At 39.8% G+C, this 21308-nt stretch overlaps 1 protein-coding gene across 1 annotated transcript in view; it reads left to right on the top strand.

Moving 5' to 3' along the window:
- Window positions 1-2322: 2322 nt before the first annotated feature.
- The window catches only part of GNA13 (G protein subunit alpha 13), a 32193-nt gene continuing 13207 nt past the window's right edge, over window positions 2323-21308 (top strand). Inside the window, exons 1-2 of the mRNA XM_062591637.1 lie at window positions 2323-2642; window positions 4294-4520. Coding sequence (XP_062447621.1) covers window positions 2360-2642; window positions 4294-4520 — 510 coding nt within the window. The 5' untranslated portion in view covers window positions 2323-2359. The remainder of the gene's footprint in view (window positions 2643-4293; window positions 4521-21308) is intronic.

Raw genomic sequence — 21308 nt, 5'->3', positions numbered from 1 at the left:
CTATTCTGACACAGTTCTGACTTCTGGCAAGGGATGGCCTCGGTTAGTCATATTGCTATCAGGAGACACCAGAAAAAATAGCCTTTACTCTTCTTTTATCCACCCCCTTTATCATTGCACTCCAAGATTTAGGTGCATCTCACTGGCCCAGAAGGCAAAGACACATATCATCCTTTCACAAGCTTGGCTGTCGTTATCTTTTCTGCTGCACAACCATGATTTTCTTAATCTGTTTCTGTGACTTAATTCACTTTTCTTTGTTATACTTTACTGGCAGGAATTAATCAGGACCCAAGAATTGTTTTAATATGTTGGCCTTGACTTCTTTGTTTTTAACTCTCTCCCTCAGTAAGAGGCAATAAATGTTCCTTTCCCTTTGAGAAGAACATTAAACTTTTTGAAGGAAAGTGCAAGTACTGTTAACAGTTTCCTTATGCAGACAAGAAACACGCAATAAGAAAGGATGGCAGAATTTTCATTCACTGAAAACTACTTAACTCCAAGAGGAATTGTAGGAACTTGGGAGTCTTCTGTATTTCTGAAGATGAGATTCCCAGAAAACTGTGTCAAGCGAGCAAAGATCACTTGGTTTTAAATCTTAGACTAGAGCTCAAGAATTACTGGCTTTTATTTCTGTACTAAGACCACTAAGATGTGTTTCTTGGATGATTATATGAATTTTATGCAACCACATCCTGCTCTGTTTTGATAAATGCTTCTTTTATAAAGACCGTGTGGAATAACTCAAATGGAATTTATCTCCTTGTGGGGACATTCCCTATATAAGGTGTGAACATTAATACTCATCATAGATTTTGATAAAGGAAGGTCCTTTCAGTAAACAGGCAAAGTGACATTTTCTCATATTAAGCTCAGCTAACAGTTTCCTCATTCATCTCTTCCTTTTTCTTTTTTTTTAACTTAAAATTATTGTTAAGAAAAAGCATAAGAGCACTGAGGGAAAAAATCAGTAGGTACCAAAGTTAAGGAGATGTAATAGAGATAAAAGAAATGTTTAATATAATCATTGCATATGCATTTTTGTATACGTGATTTCTGCAATATAGTCTGTAAGCGGCCATGTCGGAAGAGCATGACACAGACGTATGTACTTGCAGCTGAGCTGCATCACTCACATATGTGTGCTTATCTTTCAGTCAGATGAGTCCTTACATCTATAAATGATAACAAACGTGTCAGTGGGCAGATATAGGAGAGCACAGAGTGATTTGACCAATATGTAGGTCGTAAGACTTCTGGATAGATTTGAACAACTGCACCAATAGTCGAAGGTAACTATCTTTTTGCCCTTAATATTATGGACCAGACCTTCAGCCAGTGTAGGTCTGTGTAGACAGTGGTGCACAACGGTGGTATTTGGCGGTGCGTTCACAGGTTGATTTCTGTTTGTGATGCACAGGTGGTAAAAGAGAATCAACAGTCCTCAGGAATGGTTCACATGAAGAGTGGATTTTCAATCCTGGCATGTCCCTCAGCTTCTTATTTCTCTACCTCACCACGTAAAGGGTTGCCATCCTAAACAAAGCATCACTAGGAGAACTTTATAACATTTTGAGGTGCTTTGTGTTTTTATAGAGGTAAAAGACAAGAAGTTCTGCTGGTTTTTCACCACTATGTCTGCATGCAACCCTCTGTGTGAAACCCGGTAGGCTTTTTCACACTGGTGGCACATCCCATGAGCTCTGCGTAGAGCAGCGTGCAGGAAATACATGCCAAATTGTTCAAAGGCTTTTAGTGAAACGATTCTTCTTTTCCTACCAAGAACAAAAACTGCTGAGCTGGCAGGCTCCATCCTGCACCCTCTGACCGGGGGCTGAACTCCCCCCAGCCGCTCACGCTATCGGCTTCCTGGAAGAGGCGCGGGGCCGGGCAGCCGCCGCCATGGCAGCGGCGCACCTCCCCAGGCCCGCGGGTGGCTGCGGGGGCTGGGTCGGGCCTCAGTTTCCCTCCCGCGGGCACGCACATCGCGTGGGCTTGTGGTGCGACAGCTACGGAGCGCAGCGGCGTTTAACGCCTCTAATCACGGCTGCCGCCTCCAGCCTTCCCCCCCTCTCTCAGGAGCCGCCGCCGCCCTCCCGCCATTTCCTGTCAGGGGCCGCTGGCGGGCGTGGCGCGCGCCGCCGTCACGTGACGGCCTCATGGAGGGAAGGGAGGGGGGCGCGCGCAGTGGCGGCCGCGGTCACGTGAGAGGGCGTGCGCGGCCTGGGGGGTGTGGGGGGGGAGGTGTCACGTGGCGGGCGGGGCGGCGGCGGCGGCCGCGCATGCGCGCGCGCGCAGAGAGCGGGCTGCTGCGGGCCGCGCCGGGCGGCCGCTCCCCTCGCTGGCAGTGCTCGCTAAGATGGCGGACTTCCTGCCGTCGCGCTCCGTGCTGTCGGGCTGCTTTCCCGGCTGCCTGCTCACCAGCGGCGAGGCCGAGCAGCAGCGCAAGTCCAAGGAGATCGACAAGTGCCTCAACCGCGAGAAGACCTACGTGAAGCGCCTCGTCAAGATCCTGCTGCTGGGCGCGGGCGAGAGCGGCAAGTCCACCTTCCTCAAGCAGATGCGGATCATCCACGGGCAGGACTGGGACCGGGCGGCCCGCGAGGAGTTCCGCGCCACCATCTACAGCAACGTGATCAAGGGTGCGTGAGGGCGGCGGGGCCGCGAGCCGGGGCAGGGGGCAGGAGGAGGCGGCGGAGAGGCGAGGGAGGGGGGGTTGTGTGGGGCCGGGGAGGGGTGTGTGGGGCCGGGCAGGGGGGGTTGTGTGGGGCCGGGGAAGGGGGGTGTGCGCGGCCCGGGTGCGGGCGGCGGCGGGGCCTGGCCTCGGCGTTTCCTGGCGGCGGGCGGGGAGAGCGCGCACCTGGGCGCCGGGATCGCCGCGCATGGCCGGGGAGCGGGCCCCTGCCTTCCCCGCTGTCATCCTCCCTTGCCCTCTCCTCTCCCTCCCCACCCCACCGCTGCCTTCGCTCCTCTGACTTCCCGAGTCGCGCTCTGCCGTGTAGCTGGATAAGGAAGGCCTTAGCGAAGTCTCTCAAAAGAGCGAAGCCGCTGTAAGACCTCGACCCCCTTCTTGAGGGGGTGGCGTGGGTATTTTCTCTTCTAAACTCAACCGTTTTAGAAAACTAAGCCTGATAAGACTATAAAACAACATGGCAGTAGAAATGATGAGCAGGTATGTTGACCTTATTGTAGTTTATTAATAAAGTCAGGTAACTTTTATTCTGTGGAAGCCTAGAACTTTGCAAGAACTGCGAATCTTCTTTTGTAGCTACTTTCCTGCAATCACTGGTTTTGACATATGGAAAAATTATGGAAAGACAATGAATCTTGAAAAGATGGTACTGAAGGTATTGAACAAGCATGTTGTTATAGAGCCAGTTGTTAGTGCGTCTCAATTCCTTATGCCTCTCCCATGCCTTCACGGTTGCTTATTCTTTCTTCTCGAGTTTTCATTTTATTCTTTTTCACCATCATTAAATCTAGTACCAGAATTTATTTCCTTATATTTGCATTATCAGCATTGGCACAGATTTGTTTTGTTTTGCCCCCCCTCCTTTTTTTTTTGAAGTCTTGTGTAAAAAAGGTTTAAAATGTTCAGCTTCTACTAGAGAATGTGTATTATAGCAAGGGAAAAAGAGAGAGTCTTTAGGATAAAATTCCTTCAGCACTTTTTTTACAGCTTATGCGCTGAAAAAAAAAATTGGAGGTTGTGATTTTAGTAGTGTTGCCTGCGTATCTCTAAAAACATTAGTAGCAGTGGCTGCTCTCTACAAGTAGATATAAGTATATACCAAGTTCATTAGAATACAAGAATTAGAAAACCCTAAAATAAGACATCAGATAGCTTAATATATTATAAAACGAGCTTTTAAACATGCTTAATTTGTCTCGTATTCCTCCTAGGCAAATGTAACAGCCAGAAATGATTTTGGAGGTCAGAAAAAATGTGTAAATATCTGTAGAAAAGTTTTATTGGTAGCACAGATTGAGGATTTACTCACTAAAAGTAGCACTTCTGCAAGAGTTGTACTATGTATATCATATGCGTGATCTGAGCTGTGTTTTTTTTTTTTTGATAGCAAATACCTATCTTAAAAATAGACGCTACTTAAAAATTTAATGCTTTGAGTCAATTTTGCAGAAATTTCTCTATTTCTTACTGTGTGGTTAGTCCTGTTGAACTTCAGCTGCACACAGAGTAAGTGCGTTGTTCAAGTCTGTAAAGACTTGTAGGCTAGTGAAATAGTAGATGCTGAGAAATTCTAATTGTGGTGCTCTTTCATGTTGTTAAAGGTGTGAGAGTCCTCGTAGATGCCAGAGAGAAACTTCATATTCCTTGGGGAGATCCTGCCAACCAGAGTAATGGAGACACGATGATGGCTTTTGATACGCGGTCAGTCGCAGTGGTGCAAGGAATGGTGGAGACGGCAGTTTTTTTACAGTACCTTCCAGCCATCAGAGCCCTGTGGGCAGATAGTGGTATCCAGCATGCATACGACAGGCGCAGAGAATTCCAGCTGGTAAGATTTGTATTTTAATGTTTTTAGTTGTGTGTGTGATATCTTGTTCCTATATTGCTTTTCACTGAAACACTGATAAAGCAGCCTCCTTATGGATGTTAAGTGTATTTGAATGGTAGAGTGTTACACTATAATATTGTAAACAGATGTGTTTAACTCCTTTTTTCTTTTTTTAAACCAAGAATAGTAAAGAACTTCTGACACAGTTGTCCTCATTTCGTATGTGAAAGAACTGAGAGTTTTTAGTTCTTGTAGCAAAGGTAGGAATGGAAGATCAGAATCTGTGCAGTGTTTTTACCAAATACCCTTTGTTAGATAGCATATTGGCATTAAAAAATGGTTTGCAATAAAGAAAGGTTTAATACTATTGTGATTTTAAGAAAAGATATGCATGGGTTAATTAGAAGAATTTAAAAACCACTCCCTTCTCAATTCCAATTTGAGCTATCTTGCAAGCATTCCCTGTGTATACTTCCTGTTTAAATTTAAACGTGTATGTTAATTCTCATGTAATGAGATTTTTGTTATATTGAAGTTTTCAGCTGAAGATGGAATAAATACTGTTCAGTGGTGGATTTGGAAAGAAAAAGGAAACATGTTTTGACTCTTGAGCTGGAGGTTAAACCATCCCGTCGCTCAATTTCTATGTTAATGCTGCAAAAGGAGAGGAAGACTGTATTACACTTGCTGTTTATTAATTTGTAGACTTGCACAGTAAAATGCCAATTTTGAAGAGCTTTTTAGGGATGGGACAGTTTGAGAACCTTAAAAAAGACTAAATCTGATGTTCTGTTCTTGCAGAACTATTAAACCTAAGTGGCTTTATGTTTTAATGTCTTAAAAATAACCTTTATGCTAGTGTGAATCTGAGCAAAAGGTGATGGTGTCTCCTGTTGAGCTATTATGAACAAGTGTGTAATCATACACTGACTTAAACAGGTTGTGTAAATACTCGTTATAAATATGTATTGGCCTAATCCTGGAATGTCTTCTAGAGAATGTAGAACGGGCAAGTGCTCAAGTAGCCTATCAACTGCCCAGCCTAGTTCTGTGCTGTGTAAATAAGTTTCCAGTGAGACCTGTGGCTCTTTACATTAGTGTGCGTCTCCAACGAGACCTGTGGCTCGTTCTGTTAGACAGTACAGTTGGATGTTAAAGAAATTGTATTAAAACAGAGTTTTGCCTTCAAAATGATCATAAAGGAGTAACTGTTCTACTAAATTCAAGATCTTCCTCTGGTGCAGATGTGAATCTTATTGATGTAATTACTGTGATGGGATAATATATTTTAAAAGACAATTTTATTTAACAGATTTTATTAAGCATATTTAGTGACTGCAGGCTGAATAGCTCCCTTTTCCTTTGCTGCTTCTGTCATTTTGAGTCTCTGACCAGTAGGTTCTTTCCATAACTGAAGCATGTGCAGAGTTTCACTTTGAGTAGGATTTGAGGTATATGTGTTCTTCTGAAATCTGCCAGAAAAAGATTGCTTTCTTTTAGCAGTCCCCAAATCTGTACTATCTTCTCTGTGAAGATATGTCTGTATCACATTATGCTTTAGGTTGACCTTGAGAGTATTTTTAAAAGAGCTCTTAATAGTTAACTTATTTATAAAATTGAATAGTATGACAGTACTTAACTGCTTTATTTATACTTCTGTTGCTTTATTTCCTAATTTTTTTTTTCAAAATCTTAGCCCAAGATATTCATGCCAAGTTGTAAACTTTTTTTTTTTTTTTTTAATAAAAGGGGGGGGGGAGGGGAAGTTGAATGATGTCATTGTATCGAGTGCAGTCAGTGTGATCAGTGCTAGTCAAGCATGAAGTCTTGGTTGCTACCTCAGTAAGCCTTCAGTTTAAGTTATGGTAGAGCTCAATGTGGACGAAGGAATAGTGGAACGCTCTGAAAGAGTACATGTTTTTGCTGTATCTGCTGACAGGCTTTGTGAAAATGTGTTCTGAGAACTTAAGTTGTGTAAAAACTGTAGTATAATATGAAGGAAGATACAAATCTGTTAAGAAGGGAGGTACAGGCGTATCCAAGTCAGTAGGAGGGAGAATGGGGGAATTGAAAGAGAAATCGACAGTTTGGTAGTGTTGGGTGTTGACTCTTGACGTAAAGATTAAAGATTGAAAATTGTTAGTGTTGTAAAATGTGGAGGATAGGAAAATACTTTTCTACTTCTAATTCAACTGCATGTGGCAAAAAAATGAAAGGGAGGTATCAGTGGTAGAATAATAAAGTGAGTAGGAAAAAAGGAAGAGTAGAGGAAAGAAGCACGTAGTATTGGGACTGAGCATGGTAGAAGAGTATTGTTTGACTGTATCTGATCTAACTTATTTTCAGACTATCTAGTGGGTTTAACTTTTTTTTTTCCTTCAGCTGAGTTTGACATTGCACTGAAACATGGCTCATTAAGAGGGCTGGGAAAGTACCGTTTATAATGGGAATAGGACATTTTGGGACAAAGGTAGGAGTGAGTAAATGAAGAACATAGCAGTGACAGAAAAGAAAGCATCAAAACTTATCTTACAGTAGTAGAGGAGAGGAAACAAGCATGTGCAGTTCTAAGCTGTTTGTAGTTTAAACAGATAGATAGCAAGTATAGAGAGAGCGAGACTGAGATTAAAGTTCCCATTCATATATAATAAGAATGTAAATTCAGAGGTGCGTAAGTGCATTTTTAAGAGATTATTGAGCTGTTCTTGCTTTTTTCCCCTTCTTCTGTTTTCCTCCATCATCTTTCACTCATAACGGCAGAAACGATACCAGGAGCCTAAAGAAACAATGCAGTCTTTTTATAGCAATATAATGGGGAAACCCAAAACTTAGTTCTATCTTAATGGAATTAGAAATCAGCATTTCCATGCCTTGTTCGCTAGACTGTCCTTCCTCTTTTTGTTAATTTAACTGGTCATGGAGATAGCCGATTTCTTCTACTTCCCTAAGTATTAAAAAAAGCCTTCTGGCCAGTAACCCAATAATTTTTAAGTAAATTCATTAGTTTACACCTTTATATTGCTTTGAAACTGGAAAGAGCTAATTACAGCTTAATACAGTATATGGCACTTCAGTATTTTTTTGTTAATGTTATCCCTCAAATTTATTATAAAACAGTTGTTCAAGTGATAATTCAACTAACATTGTTAACTCTGGATTTCGAGGGTTTTTTTTCTTCATTGCTTAGTCAGTTCCTGTAAGTTATATTAGCATTCTAGTTATTCTTCAGGCTTCATCTCCTTTGTCCATTGAGCTGTTCTGTGGCGTCTGGTCAGGTCAGTAGCATGCATTAATTGTAGAAGTAGTCTGTATCACCTTAACACTCTTTCAGATAATTAACATGTCAAATTTCCCACTCTAATCTTCTGTAATGGCTTGGATAAACAAAGCCATTTTCTTGATTCCGTACTATACATACCATTGGTTTATTTCAACACAACAGCAAGTCAGTATTGCAGTGAATCGGAAGGTTGATGCTTGAACGCTGGAGTGAAATTTGTATTGCTTTATATGGAGGAGTAGGAAGGAAACGTACATTTAAATGAGTGAGAAGGAAAGCAGGAATACTTTTATAAATTGTGAAGAATATCTAATGATTTAATTGGAGTTTTCCTAGCTCTTATGTTTGTTCTTGTGAAATATTAATTTAACAGGATCGTAAAGGTTTACTGTTATTGTTGAGATTGCTTTGAGGCACTGGTGGTTGAGAAAGTGTCTAGTGCTAGAGCTGCATGTGTAGTAATGCTGAGGAAGGTTTTGCTGTGTAAGAGTACTTTTGTATGCGGCCACTCACATCAGTATGTTACCTTTGAATTTGCTCCTCGAATGCTAGAGAAGCACTTTTGAAATCATATCTTAAGAGTCTCTGGTGTCCTCAACAATGAACAAGTGGAGTGAGAGCTAAATTGTTCAGATGCACCATAAACTTTGAGTATATTAAAGGATTATTCTTGGTAAAGGTAATTTTGGCGTGATTTAAGATGTTTGCCACCAGCATTTGCTGGTCTTCAGGTAGACACTTACCCTTCTTGTGAATTACACTAATTGCTTTTTTTATGCCTTGAGCCTTCAGTATATGGAGATAGGGATGACACTATCATTGGTCATTGTACTCTGTCAGCATTTGCATAGAACTGCTGTTAAAGTAGATATGAAGTACAGTAAGGATGATTGGATATGCGTTTACCTCTGGATCCTGTTTACTTTTGTGGCATGTTTGCAAGTGCTAGATCAGATTATAGAAGACAGGAAAAGGCGTGTTCAACTTGAAATTCTACTGTTAGTTTTGCCACAGTTTCTCTGTAGCATTTTCTGTTGTAGAGTAGCACTTTTTGAGAACGTTGTTCAGTTTACTGTAAAATTTTATTTTATCTTATATTCTTGTTGAGCTTTTCTGGGTTCTGTCTCTAAATATTGATGAGGCTATTGTACACAAGAGAACACTAAATCACTACTACTACTGGAAAGAAGCAACCCTCAAATGGCCACTGCAAAGGGTCAGTAAAATTTACTATTCTTTCAGGTCCAGAGGTAACAGTTCCTTGGAATATGCCTGACTATGCCATAGTGATCCCAAGAAGGTAGATGATTTGAAGCCAAACTAGGCTGCCAGATGTTAATGTCATCTTCTTTCTGAAGTGTGGATGCCCGTATTATGAAACAGCTACAAGGTCAATATTCAGCCTCTCTGTCTGAAGTCAACATAGAACCTGAAAAAATATCGAGTCTCTTATCTGTGATTCATTAAGGGTATCAACCTTTATCAACCGCATTTGTGACACTGCACTTCAAGAGCCTTTCAGCAGCTTGTGGCCTCTGGAATGTTAGTATTCCTTTCAGTAGTCATCTTCTGTAATGCTCCCAGAACTACTGATTTGTGGGGTAAAGATGTATTCCCTCCTCCCTTTCCCAGACCTCCTGTTACTTCTGGGACTGGGTGTTTAGTTCTGCTTGACATGTATAGGTGGCTTTTATATTGAGGCATACATGAGTGCATAAACTCTCGGTAAAAAATTTTAGATGGTTGTAAGAATCTTCTTCGTTAAGGACATGAGATCTAATCACCCGATATTTCTGTAAATGCATACATTTTCTGTCTGGGCATGCATTCATTTAATTTCTGAATTGCTGCATTTAACTACAACGTTGTGATTACACTGATTATTTCTTAAATTTCTGTGTAAAATAACCACTACTGCTTTGTATGTAAGTATGAATTATTTTCTCCTCTTTCCCCGGCTAATAGGTGTACCAAACATCAAATGATGGGATGGCACGGTACAGTGAGCATGACTTGTTTAAAGAAAAAAAAATCACCTTGGAAAGGTTAGAGCACCATTTGCCATCTCTTGATTTTACTTTAAGTGAAAGTGATTTATCCAGGATTGTTGCTGTAACTGGAAGGAAGAATGCCCTACAAATTTCTGCTTGCAAATGGGTCTTTAAGATCTTTAAAAAAGGCTTGGAGTTTTTGAATTTACTGGTTTTCTTTCCTCATAGGCAAGATTATGTTGACTTTAAATTCGTATTAATAAGGCTATTAATAGACATTAACACTAGACTTAAACAACAAGGAGGCTTGAGTTTCCTTTTTCTTGGTTTGTGGCCAGAAAACTTTCAATGTGTATACTAGTGCTTTGGTAATGGTGATTTACCACAATATTCTAATTGATCTAGATTATCCTCAAATGAACCATTATACTAATTTAATGCTAAGTTTTAACACTAATTTAACACTAAGTGCTGATTTTTGATTTTTCCAGATTGTGATTTGATTTTTCTATGTCAGTGTCTGAGTTACTGTCTGGGATTGCCTTCTTCCCCTTTCCAGTGTTGTTCTCTTCCAGCCTGTTAACTTTTCTTTTTAGCTGTAAAATACTGAAGTGTTTTGGAGAACATTGGTCTAGTGTTGCCCATTGTAGTATAAGCTGGTCTATTTTCCCTGAAGAACATCGTCCCTTCCTCCTCCCCTCATACCTCCCTCCCCAAAACGTGCAGAAAATAGATTCACCTTTACCCCTGGTAGTTTACCTTGCAGGTTTAAAAGCAAATTTGATACAACCTTTGTCTCTGCTCACAAAATGGAGTGCTGACTGTGGTTGTTAGGCTGCATCTTGACCTGGATGAGGGGACAGAGTGCCTCCTCAGCAAGTTTGCTGATGGTACCAAGCTGGGAGGAGTGGCTGATACACCTGAGAGCTGTGCTGCTGTTCAGGGAGACCTGGACAGGCTTGAGAGTTGAGCGGAAGGGGGCCTCATGAGGTTCAACAAGGGCACGTGCGGAGTCCTGCGCCTAGGGAAAAATAACCTCAGGCACCAGTACAAGCTGGGGGCTGACCTTCTGGAGAGCAGCTCTGCAGAGAAGGACCTGGGAGTGCTGGTGGATGACAAGTTGACCATGAGCCAGCAATGTGCCCTTGTGGCCAGGAAGGCCAATGGTATCCTGGGGTGCATTAGGAAGAGTGTTGCCAGCAGGTCAAGGGATGTGATCCTGCCCCTCTACTCAGCCCTGATGAGGCCTCATCTCGAGTACTGTGTCCAGTTCTGGGTTCCCCAGTACAAGAGAGCTACTGGAGAGAGTCCAGCGTACGGCTACAAGGATGATCAGAGGGCTGGAGCACCTGCCCTACGAGGAATGGCTGTGAGAGCTGGGCCTCTTCAGCCTGGGGAAGAGGAGACTGAGGGGGGATCTTATCAGTGTGTACAAGTACCTGAAGGGAGGGTGTCAAGGGGGACGGGGACAAACTCTTTTCAGTTGTCCCGTGTGACAGGACAAGAGGCAATGGGCACAAATTGAAGCACAGGAAGTTCCGCCTGAACGAGAGCGGGAATTTCTTCCCTGTGAGAGTGACAGAGCACTGGATGAGGTTGCCCAGAGAGGTTGTGGAGTCTCCTTCTCTGGAGATACTCAAGGCCTGCCTGGATGCAGCCCTGTCTAACATGCTGTAGTTGACTCTGCTGAGCAGGGAGGTTGGGCTAGATGATCTCCAGAGGTCCCTTCCAACCTTACTGATTCTGTAATTTTGACAATGTATTTGGTGCAGTGGATATAACAACTGCTCCAATGGAGTATCTTTTTCTATTGTTACTAGCTTTAAGTGCAGATGTGGCTCTAGATTGAGGGGTCTTTATATGGACGCTGTCTTGATGTGGACATGTTATTCCCACATGTGCATGCCAAATAGAAGCACATTGAGTTGTCTTCTGACTGAGAACACTAGCAACTTTTTGAAGGATTGTGAGATATATTTAGCTTGTACAAACATAACTTGTCCATGTAAAACCTCTGAGGATGGAACTCTTAATTCAAACTTGTTCCAAATATCTTTATGGAGAACCACTTCCTTTAAAATACTGATTCACAATATAATGCGGGAGCAGAGCACTGAGTTCTTACCCACATTTTGTCTTGAAGAAGCTATGTAGTGTTGATCAGCATGTGCCTTAGTTTCCTTAAATGTTTTATTGCAGAAGACTAAAAGGTGATATCATACTTCTTCCAAAAATCTGGTTTCTGTACCTATGTGAGCCTTACTAAAAGGAACAGTACAATTAAAATATAAGTGCCCTTTTGAATGTGCTGTGCATGTCTGCAGCTCCTAAAGAGCTCAGTCAGAGGAAGAGACTTTCTCAGCCTTTCACACCTCTTGAACTGACTGTAGTTCATAGTGAGCCTGTTCTTGTGATTTTTTTCTTAATTGGTGCAAATAGGTTAGATAAGCTTTTTTTTTGCCTTTTGCTGCTTACAATGTAACATGAGATCTTGGTACAAAAAGCTGATTTCCGTATTGGGTGCTAGCCTGCAAGATGCTACATGTTAATGCCTGTAGTGCTGTCTCTTACATTGTTTCGCACAGTTAAAATGTAGCTATGGCTAGGACTTGTTCTCTGTCTGTCTAGAAATGACTTACTAAATATAAGCCCAATCTACACTACAAAGTTCTAGTATTCATAGCTGTCAGCAAATCTCCATGCTGGTAAAACATGTGGTATGAATGCAGCTGTGATGTTCCATCTATACAGGTGAAATTAATTTTGCACCTCAGGCAAAGAATATGGAATGTTCTCTTTCATATGCAAATAATGGCGTCCTTTAGGATTAAGGTGGAGTGCTAGGGGCAGTGTTGATTTGTGCTGTTGTTCCTTAATTTAAACCTACTGTAACAGAATTTCAGCCTTAGAGGCTGGTTAAGTTTGCTCTCACAGAGGACATATTCCACTCAAATTGTATTTGGATGGCTGTGTTTTGGCAGTTACTGACGTGAACTTCAGCTTGTGATGAATGCTATTTAAAACGTTCTGTGTTCATGCTATAGTTCTTATATAGAACCAGCAAAAGTGGTAGGAAGCTTTAGCTTGTGGTAGTTCAGGAAGTTGCCAAAGAAAATGTGCGAAAACATAACTACAGCTGACTACTAAACAAGAAGAGCAATAGAATAGCTGTACTTGTTTTATATATAGTGAGAAGTCAGTTGCACTTTATTCTATTAGTGTTGTGCTTACTAGCACTCTTTAAGTACTTGAATTTACCGTAAATCAGTCCAGAAATAAAGAAGGTGCAGAGCTTGCCCTTTTGTCAGAACAGAATTTATATCACAGGCAGTGCTATGGAATCTGGTTGACATCCAATGTGTTATGGTACTTTGCATTGCTCTGGAACACAAAGCTTTGTCCTATAGTATGTTAAAGGTGAATAAATGGGTCTTAGAAGACAGCGTTAGTCCACTCAGCAACGCCAGTCAACAAATGTACTCAATCCAAAGAAAAATGCTTAAATAATAAAAAGGCTGACAGTTTATCCATGTTCTCTACAAACAAAATTGTTTCCTAGGGTAAATTTAAATGGTGACTAAGGAAAATGCTTATAATCATATATAGAGAGGCTATGTTAGCTGCTGGAATACTGGGATTATTCAAGACCTGATCTTCTTCACTTGCATGTCTGCATTAATGATAAACATTAGAACCAATGCATGGAAAAGCTAAGGAATTTTAAATGTAGAAAAAACCCAGAGTTCTTTGTCACCACAGCTTAGGTTGTCAGGCTAAAATTACTGTAAGAGACAGTGTGCCACCTTCCACAGTGCTTATTGTACCATGTATCATACTGTCATGATCATTCATGTCTTAAATATTTTTCCAGGATTTATAATAGTCTCCTTTGTTAAAATAACTGGATCGTCATGTGCCTGTGTAGAGACTTATCCAAAGAACTGAAGAGACCTCCCCCCCTTTTTTTTTGTGAAAGATGCATACAAGAAAGTATAATCACACAGTCACATATAAGTTTCTGTGTCTTTATCCTTTGTTTAATGATGCCAGATAAATCATTTTAAACAAACTGACTGGAGTCTCAGCAGACCACCTAGAAGCACTTCTCACTGGACACATGACATTTTGATCATCTGTGAGTGACCAAATAGAAAAGGATGCAGAAATTCCAAACAAGGAAATGCAGTGTACTGACATCTGCAGTAATCTGAAGTATTCTACAGGGGTTTGCAGGGTGAGCTACTAAATATTTTACATGTAGATTGTGTTTGGACCTTTGACTGTTTTCAGTAGGAAACAGTTATACAGTTACCCTTATAGAATTTCTTATTAGAAATTAAGCTACAAGTGATGTGAAGTGTTTGCTTCCTCTTGGATTTTGGTTCTTTTCAGAGCATGTTCTGGACTCAAGTTACTGTTATGTTCAGTGCCTTAGACACAGCTTCTACAACTTCTTAAAGAAACAAGCACTCATCTAACAATGCATGCAGATCTTCCACAAGACTTAGTGATTTTATCATTGAATCTCATCAGATAGCTTGTAACAAGAGATGATATTTTAGTATATCACAAATATTTAATTCTGCTGGTTTAGCACTGTTTGCAAACAGAAATAGCAGAATTTAACCGAAATGGATTCTGCTAATTGAGTCAGTGACTTAGAGGAAGGAACTAAAAAGCATTTGGTCATCTGGATTTCTCATGAGCCTAAAATGGGAACCAAATGCATGTTATAAAACAGAATCCTAGGGATATTTCACTGTGTGCACATTGGTATCTAGTTGTAGGCTTCTACTTTAGAAAGGCTGTGGTTTAGTTTACAAAATATATAATAGGCTTTTCAAGTGTCTTAAAATTCAATTCAACAAATTGTAGTACTGATAAGTTTTTACATGCCAAATATTTGTCATGTTTTTAGGAGCCTTTGCCAGTCTTGTACAACTTGGAAGCAAGTAAAATTCTAAATGATGGATGGCAGATTTGCAGACTCACTGCTGCTTCAGTGTTAGATTAAATGCAGTTTAAGTTGCAAACATATGAAGTCATGGAGCCAGTGGGTCAGTGCACTGAAAGAAGAGCAAATGTTTACAGTCTGGTTTCAGTCTGTTTTGTGTGCAAAACATCTGAAGTTTATATAGATGCTTCTCAGAGTGTAAATAGTAATTGGGAGGTGGATGTTTCATTTTGGTCAGTGTATGTTTTCATATGATTTCTGCTAGGTCTCTGTATGTGCTATGACCTGAAATCAATGAAATTTTGAAAATCTTTTGCAAAGTACCATTCAGTGTCTTTCCTAAAGTAAACTATCTGGAAGAGGGATTTGGGGATAAATACTTGTGAGGGAGAGAAGGGGGAGGGGGAATAAACCTTTGAAGCAAAACTGTAGCTGATCTTCTGGACGACATATCCTAACTTGCTTTCATTGATTATTTTCTACTGAGGTTTTGACAAATAGAAGCATCTTCTCTAGATGTTCTGGCTCTGCAGAATGTGTCCTGTATGTCAATTATTGTATTTAACCTGGCTTTGATCTCTGAAGGAGGCTGTAGCATACTTCAGGGTCTGCTTCATACTTTAGAACAGTGATCTTAAGGCTCTATGTCACTTCAGTATAAATGCTGTGTATTTCTAGAGTTTTTAATTTGGATGGGGGATTGTCTCAGGAGCAATAGTTTCCTGGATTTTGCTTCTGAATTATACAAGCAGCATATCACTTTGTACAACCCAGAACCACTTAGAGCTTCTTAAAATTCTCATTTTCTAAAGGAATAGGATGCATTCTGATTTCAGGTAGTCTTTCAGAGTTGGTTGGAAATAGGCTAACTGGGTGTCTTGCATGGAAGAAGCTGTAGTTTTGTATGGTTTAATAGCAAGCCATTCCTGACCTTGCCTAAAAGCTGTTTTGAATTTGCATGTTTTTGAGCAAGTTTTGGTTAGGGCATGGCAACAGAGGAGTATTCTAGCTAAAGAAAAATACTGGATTGTTTGCTTCTTAGAAAAGTAGTTCTGAACTGGAACAATTTGCTCTGTAGCCTGTTAGTGTGTAGGTTAAGTTCTGCTTAGTACTAGATAGTGTCCTTATTGGGTTATTTGGGATCATGGAAACATAGAATGGTAAGGTTGGAAGGGACCTCTGGAAATCATCTAGTCCAACCCTCAGCGTAGACCATACAGGGATTGAAGCCACAACCTTGGCATTAGCAGCACCATGCTCTGACCAACTGAGCTAAACCTGCCCCGGGATAGCATGTTAAGTCTGAAATCATGGAAATGCTTTACTAATTGGAGCAAATTTGTTAAGCAATTTGAAGGCTAGTACAAAACTGAATTTAGCGCATGCTGGAGAAAAAATTGATGCTAGAGCTTTATTTGGGGTGTTTAGTATTAGAATCACTTGCGTGTAGCTTGACTGAGTCGCCTTTCCATTCGCAGCTGTTGGGTATGGCAGATGTAGCAGATGCTCCTGGGTATCCAGCAGCTTCTGGATGATGGTAGGTAGCGCCAGTCGGCATGCTCTGTGCTCCTTCCTTTGTTCTCTACAATTTGAGAATTATGGGTTAATTGGATTACACAGTCAATAGGGGATAATAGATTAAAGGGATATTATTGGGTTAAAAACCCTTCTTAAACTCCTTCACCTTTTACTGTTAACACTCTTATGCAAGATAAAAATATCAGTCATGAAATAAACTTGGTGCAACTCCTCCTTTTCTTGTTTTTTTTTCTTTTGTTTTTTGTAGTTTCATGGTATTGAGAGCCCTCCACCAAACAGGGTTCAGCTACTCAGAATCCAAATTCTATTCTGCTACTAAAAGGCTTTTGTAATAGATTACTTTTTTGAATCAAGACTTCAACCCTTCTTTTTTAGGAGAGATACTCAGTTTGTCTGACTGAATACAAGAAAGATTTCTCTTCTACACTGTGTGATGAAGCTCTGATTGCTCTGAAAAAGGCCAAAGACAACTAGAGCTGCGCACAGGAAGTGCTGAAAAGAGGAAATAGGATAGTGTTTTGAGCAGAGGTAGGATGCGTTGTGACGCATTTGTGACATGTACTGGGGGAGAATAACCTTATTTTGTACTCCTTTGTAAACAAATGTAGTCTGTAACTGAAAACCTCTAGTCTTACTAAAAAAGTGACTGTGATTAATCCCTATGTCCTTAAGTTTTACCTTTAAAAATAGGCAAATAAGGCTTAAACTAATCAAAGAGTTGAGCTGGAGAGAAATAAAGTAGGAGATCCTTAAACATCTGATCTTGGCATAAGATGTCTGCACTCTAGCTCTCTTAAGGCTGTGGTTCCATTAATGTTTCTGTTGACCATAGTGCCATTTTAGAGCAATTTGCCCTTCTCCTTAGGGAAGGGAGAGGGAAGGATTAGTTTTAATGCAGAACAACTCACTGATCTGATTGTGCCACATGGCAGCAGTAAGGCTCGCATTGGTGTGAATGAGGACGGCTGTGTTCTGGTGGGGGTGTCAGTTCATGCTGTTTTTAACGTAACTTTGGCCATAATTAACTCTTGGAAAGAAACATATTTCATTTCTCTAAGAAATATGTTTTGTATTAGAACACCTTCAAATATTTTGACCCAGCCTTGCAGTTTGGTAAGTAAAGGATACTGTTGTTTACATTGACACTCTTTCCTAGACACTATAGCACCCTTTTTTAAAAGGAGTTAGTGTATATTCTTACTGTAAACATTGCTAAGAAAATCACTGCTTAAATCAAGAACTGTATCAAGTGTTAGAGCAGAGGAGTGGCAACTGGGAAGCTAACTGAGTCGAGCCCCCCCCGCCCCCCCAGCAGATACCACACAAGTTGTTGACCTTTTATTATAAAATAGGAAAAGTATTTGGGTTTTTTGTTTTGTTTTTAAAGTCAATTCCTTAAGCAAGTTAGAGCTATGAATGGATAAAAGTTTTGTCCTTTTCTGTTGACTGGGGCATGTTTGCAAGAGAAATCCTGATTGGAAAGCACTGGGAGGAGTGACTGGTGAGAAGAATTAATTTGTAGAAACCTAAAAGTTGAGAAGGATTCAAGGTCTTTTTATCTCCAAATCTGAGGGCAGTGAAAGAAACTGAACCAATTTAAGATCTGGATATAAGACTTTGCTCAACTTTTACTGGTCTAACAATCAAGAGAATTTTGGATTTGAGATCAGTACCTAATTTTTGAGGCATAGCATAAATGTAGTTTGAATCATCTGCCTCTTTCATGTAATGCTTTGAACATTACTGTTTTGGGGAGGGCAAAGGGTTCTAGTGCTCTTGACTGTCCCTTCCACTAAGAAATCCGCTTTGATTTGACTAAAACATCCCTCCATGGTTTACCTCTATGCTTATTACTGAGATTTTGAAGACATCTGGTAAAACTTTGGTAGTAGCAGTGTTGATTCACAGTCAGTTGTGTTCTGAAGCAGGTGTGTGTGTTGGGGGGCTTCAAGAGAATGAAAGTCAGGGATTCTTTATCTTGGATTCTTTAACAAAATCTCCAAATATGTTTTCATCTGGATTAAACCCCTAATGCCCAAAACTGTACATAACAAAGTTGTGTACCACAAATATTATTATGGTATTGTAGAGATGCAGAATTTTAATGACTCTGGTTATTCCCCTGTCTTTCCCCTTTAGGGCTGCTTTTCCTGTGTCACAGTTGGCTTACCTTGTGTCTCAATCTCGGCATTCATACCAGCCTAAAAACAGATTTCTCATCTGTCCATGCTCTAAACTAGGCTTTTGAAAGAGCTTAGCTTTAAGAGATGAAATCTTTGCTTTGCTTTTCCCAGAAATTTGGGTAATGTTAGGAAGAGAAAATATTTAGTGGTTTCTGTAATTCTAATCTACATTTACCAAGTTGTATCTCTTATTTTCTTTAAATATCTGATTTATTCATTCAGATACTTAAGTCTTGTCACCTCTGTTCTGCTGAATTTGCAGCCAGACTTAGATGGTTTGATAAATTGTACATTTCTTTATTTAAAACTTAAGATGACTAAATGTTTATTTAATATTTTTTTCTCTTTAGTTATTGCTGTTGGCAGAAAAGTGTACTGTATATATTCCCTTAAAAGAGCTTAAAAAACCCAATTTGACTATGTTAAAGGTTTCAACAAATCATATTCTGATTACTGACAGTGTTTTCATGGAAACCAAATAAATTGGTGCCACTTCCTGAGTTTAAAAGACATGTTCCTCTGTTGTGTATTTCACCTAGTCTTTTTTTTCTTTCCCCAAAGTATTTTTGCGGTTACTTTGCTTTAGGCAGTAACTAGCAATATTTTAGACAGTAATCTTTCTTTATGATGAATTATATTTAAAAAAAAATCTATTGGACTTCAGAAGCCCACATATGGGCTGTTATAATGCACTGCTGCCTTATAGGTAAATGACCAACACAAGCTGTAATTTCGTATTTGTAAAAAGAGTGCATTACATAAACTTCAAGATATTTTATTATGCAGGCATGAGCTAGACAAGTAAAAATAAATGCAGTGTTGTAGGGGAAGCTGTTGTTGTAATGTCTAAGTACTTTGATAAGACTATGATTTAGATGTGTTTTCTTGTAACTTGTAAATGAATTGTATGTTCATAATAAAATAACTTGGCTTGACTTTATTCAGTAGGGTTCCCAAGACTCCAGGAGGCACACAAGCTGTTTTGATTCAAACCTTTCTGAAAATGGAATACTTGACAGTTACAAATAAAGTTATTTAACAGTCAACTTCCTGTGGTTTACATGCATTTCTGAATCAGGAGGAGGTTGAAGGGCCACAGCTGAGACGTATATGTTCCATTTAAACAAAAAAGTGCATCTTCTACAAGCAATCAAAGTGATTTCTTAAAGTCTAAGATAATATGGCTTATTTTAATTGTATAATAAAGGTGCAAAAGCACAATCTTTTAACATTGTAAGGTCTTTGAGGCTAGCATGCAAGTCATTCATTTTACTGCTTTGGTTTATGTTCAAGAAATACCTTTATTGCAGTGCTTATTGCTTCAAGTGTCTGTATGTCAATATGCATACCAGAAACGTATTTAAGCCTATGTTTTATTTATCATTGATATTGGCATCTTTGAACCTATGACTTAATTTCAATACAAGGAAATGGGCAGTGGACAAGTTCAATGGTGTGATCTGTGTAGTGTAATAAACAAATTATTGTTAACCTTAAACCACACTTCAGAGGTTTGCAGTTCAGAACTGCTCGACTGTAGAAATGTCTTTAAAAAGTTCACCTGCATTAAAAGGTGGGGGGGGGGAGGGAGGAAGCATTCTCCTGCAACTAGGTTTAAGACCTCCATATAACCTGACTAGAAGCATGCTACGTTACATAGTATGTGATCTTTTGTGAATGTGTTAACAGCTTTATGTTAAAGGGGCCATCATGTATCAGTAGCTTTATCTCTTTATATTTAGCTTGAATGAGCTTTTGGGTATCTGTCTGAGAATAGTTGATTCTTTACTCTGTGTAAGTAGATCTCAAAAATAGTTGTAAATAGTATATGTGTGTTTTCCCTACTGATGACTTAAATAAAAGCCTTGTAACCTTTTTAACCATAAAAGTAAAATTGTAAATCTGGTCTTTCTGGCTCTGACTTGTTCAGGGACCTCTTGGTAGAAGAGACACTCAAGTTCAGCTTATCACCATATGTATGTATTTAACTAGATCTTTAATTGATTTCTTTTGTCATGTGTGCTCACATGGGTCTGAACACTAAACAGGAATTTATTGCAGAACCAGTGAACTGTTTAACAGCTGCAGATCTGCAGTTTTTCAAGCTCCTATCATATTTGTCATTGGTATGGCTCCGTTGTGGCACAGTGGGAATACTAGCGCAGATTTCTGCTGCGTTGTTACAGTAAGGCACAGCCAGCAGTGATTAGTGCAGCAGGATAGGGAAACCCAGTTTCATTTTTCTAAACCAAATAACTTACAATTAGTCTAAAGGGAAATTCTATAATTTCAACAGACAACTGTCTGTTGAATGCAACTGAATACTCTGGTTTATAAAATGTGGGATCTAATTCTCTATCTAATATCATGAAAAAGTAGGCTAACATAAAAACAATACTGTCTTTGATTTAGCAGGTTTCTTGTCATCCAGGACTGCAAACAGATCATCCTCTTACTATGTTTTAACAACTGCTGGAATTTAATGTTTTCCCTGATGGTGTGAAGTGTTTGGTTTGATATTTCCGTGTCTGTCTCATGTGTGCCCATGATATTATGTGATACCTTTAAAAAGGATCAGAAGTCTTGCTTGACTGTTTTGTAACGGTGCCTTTTTGAAGCTGATTTAAAATGGGTCAAAACTCTTCGGTTTTGCAGCCGTATGTTCTGATAACGATCTGTTGCTCACAGTAGTTTACAATTCAAGAGTGTGCCTGTAGTTAGCTATGCTTAGCCTGCTAACATTGAAATGTCCAGGTCAGATGGAAAATTACCTCTGGTCAAGTCATTGGCTTGTAGCTGTGTAATGTAGAGGAATGCCTGGAGTAAGAAGGAAAAAGATGA

Source organism: Rhea pennata, chromosome 19, assembly GCF_028389875.1.
Source record: "Rhea pennata isolate bPtePen1 chromosome 19, bPtePen1.pri, whole genome shotgun sequence".
In the NCBI taxonomy this organism is placed as follows: Eukaryota; Metazoa; Chordata; class Aves; order Rheiformes; family Rheidae; genus Rhea; species Rhea pennata.
The sequence above is the reverse complement of the archived record's forward strand: the minus strand, read 5'-3'. Positions and strand labels throughout refer to the sequence as shown.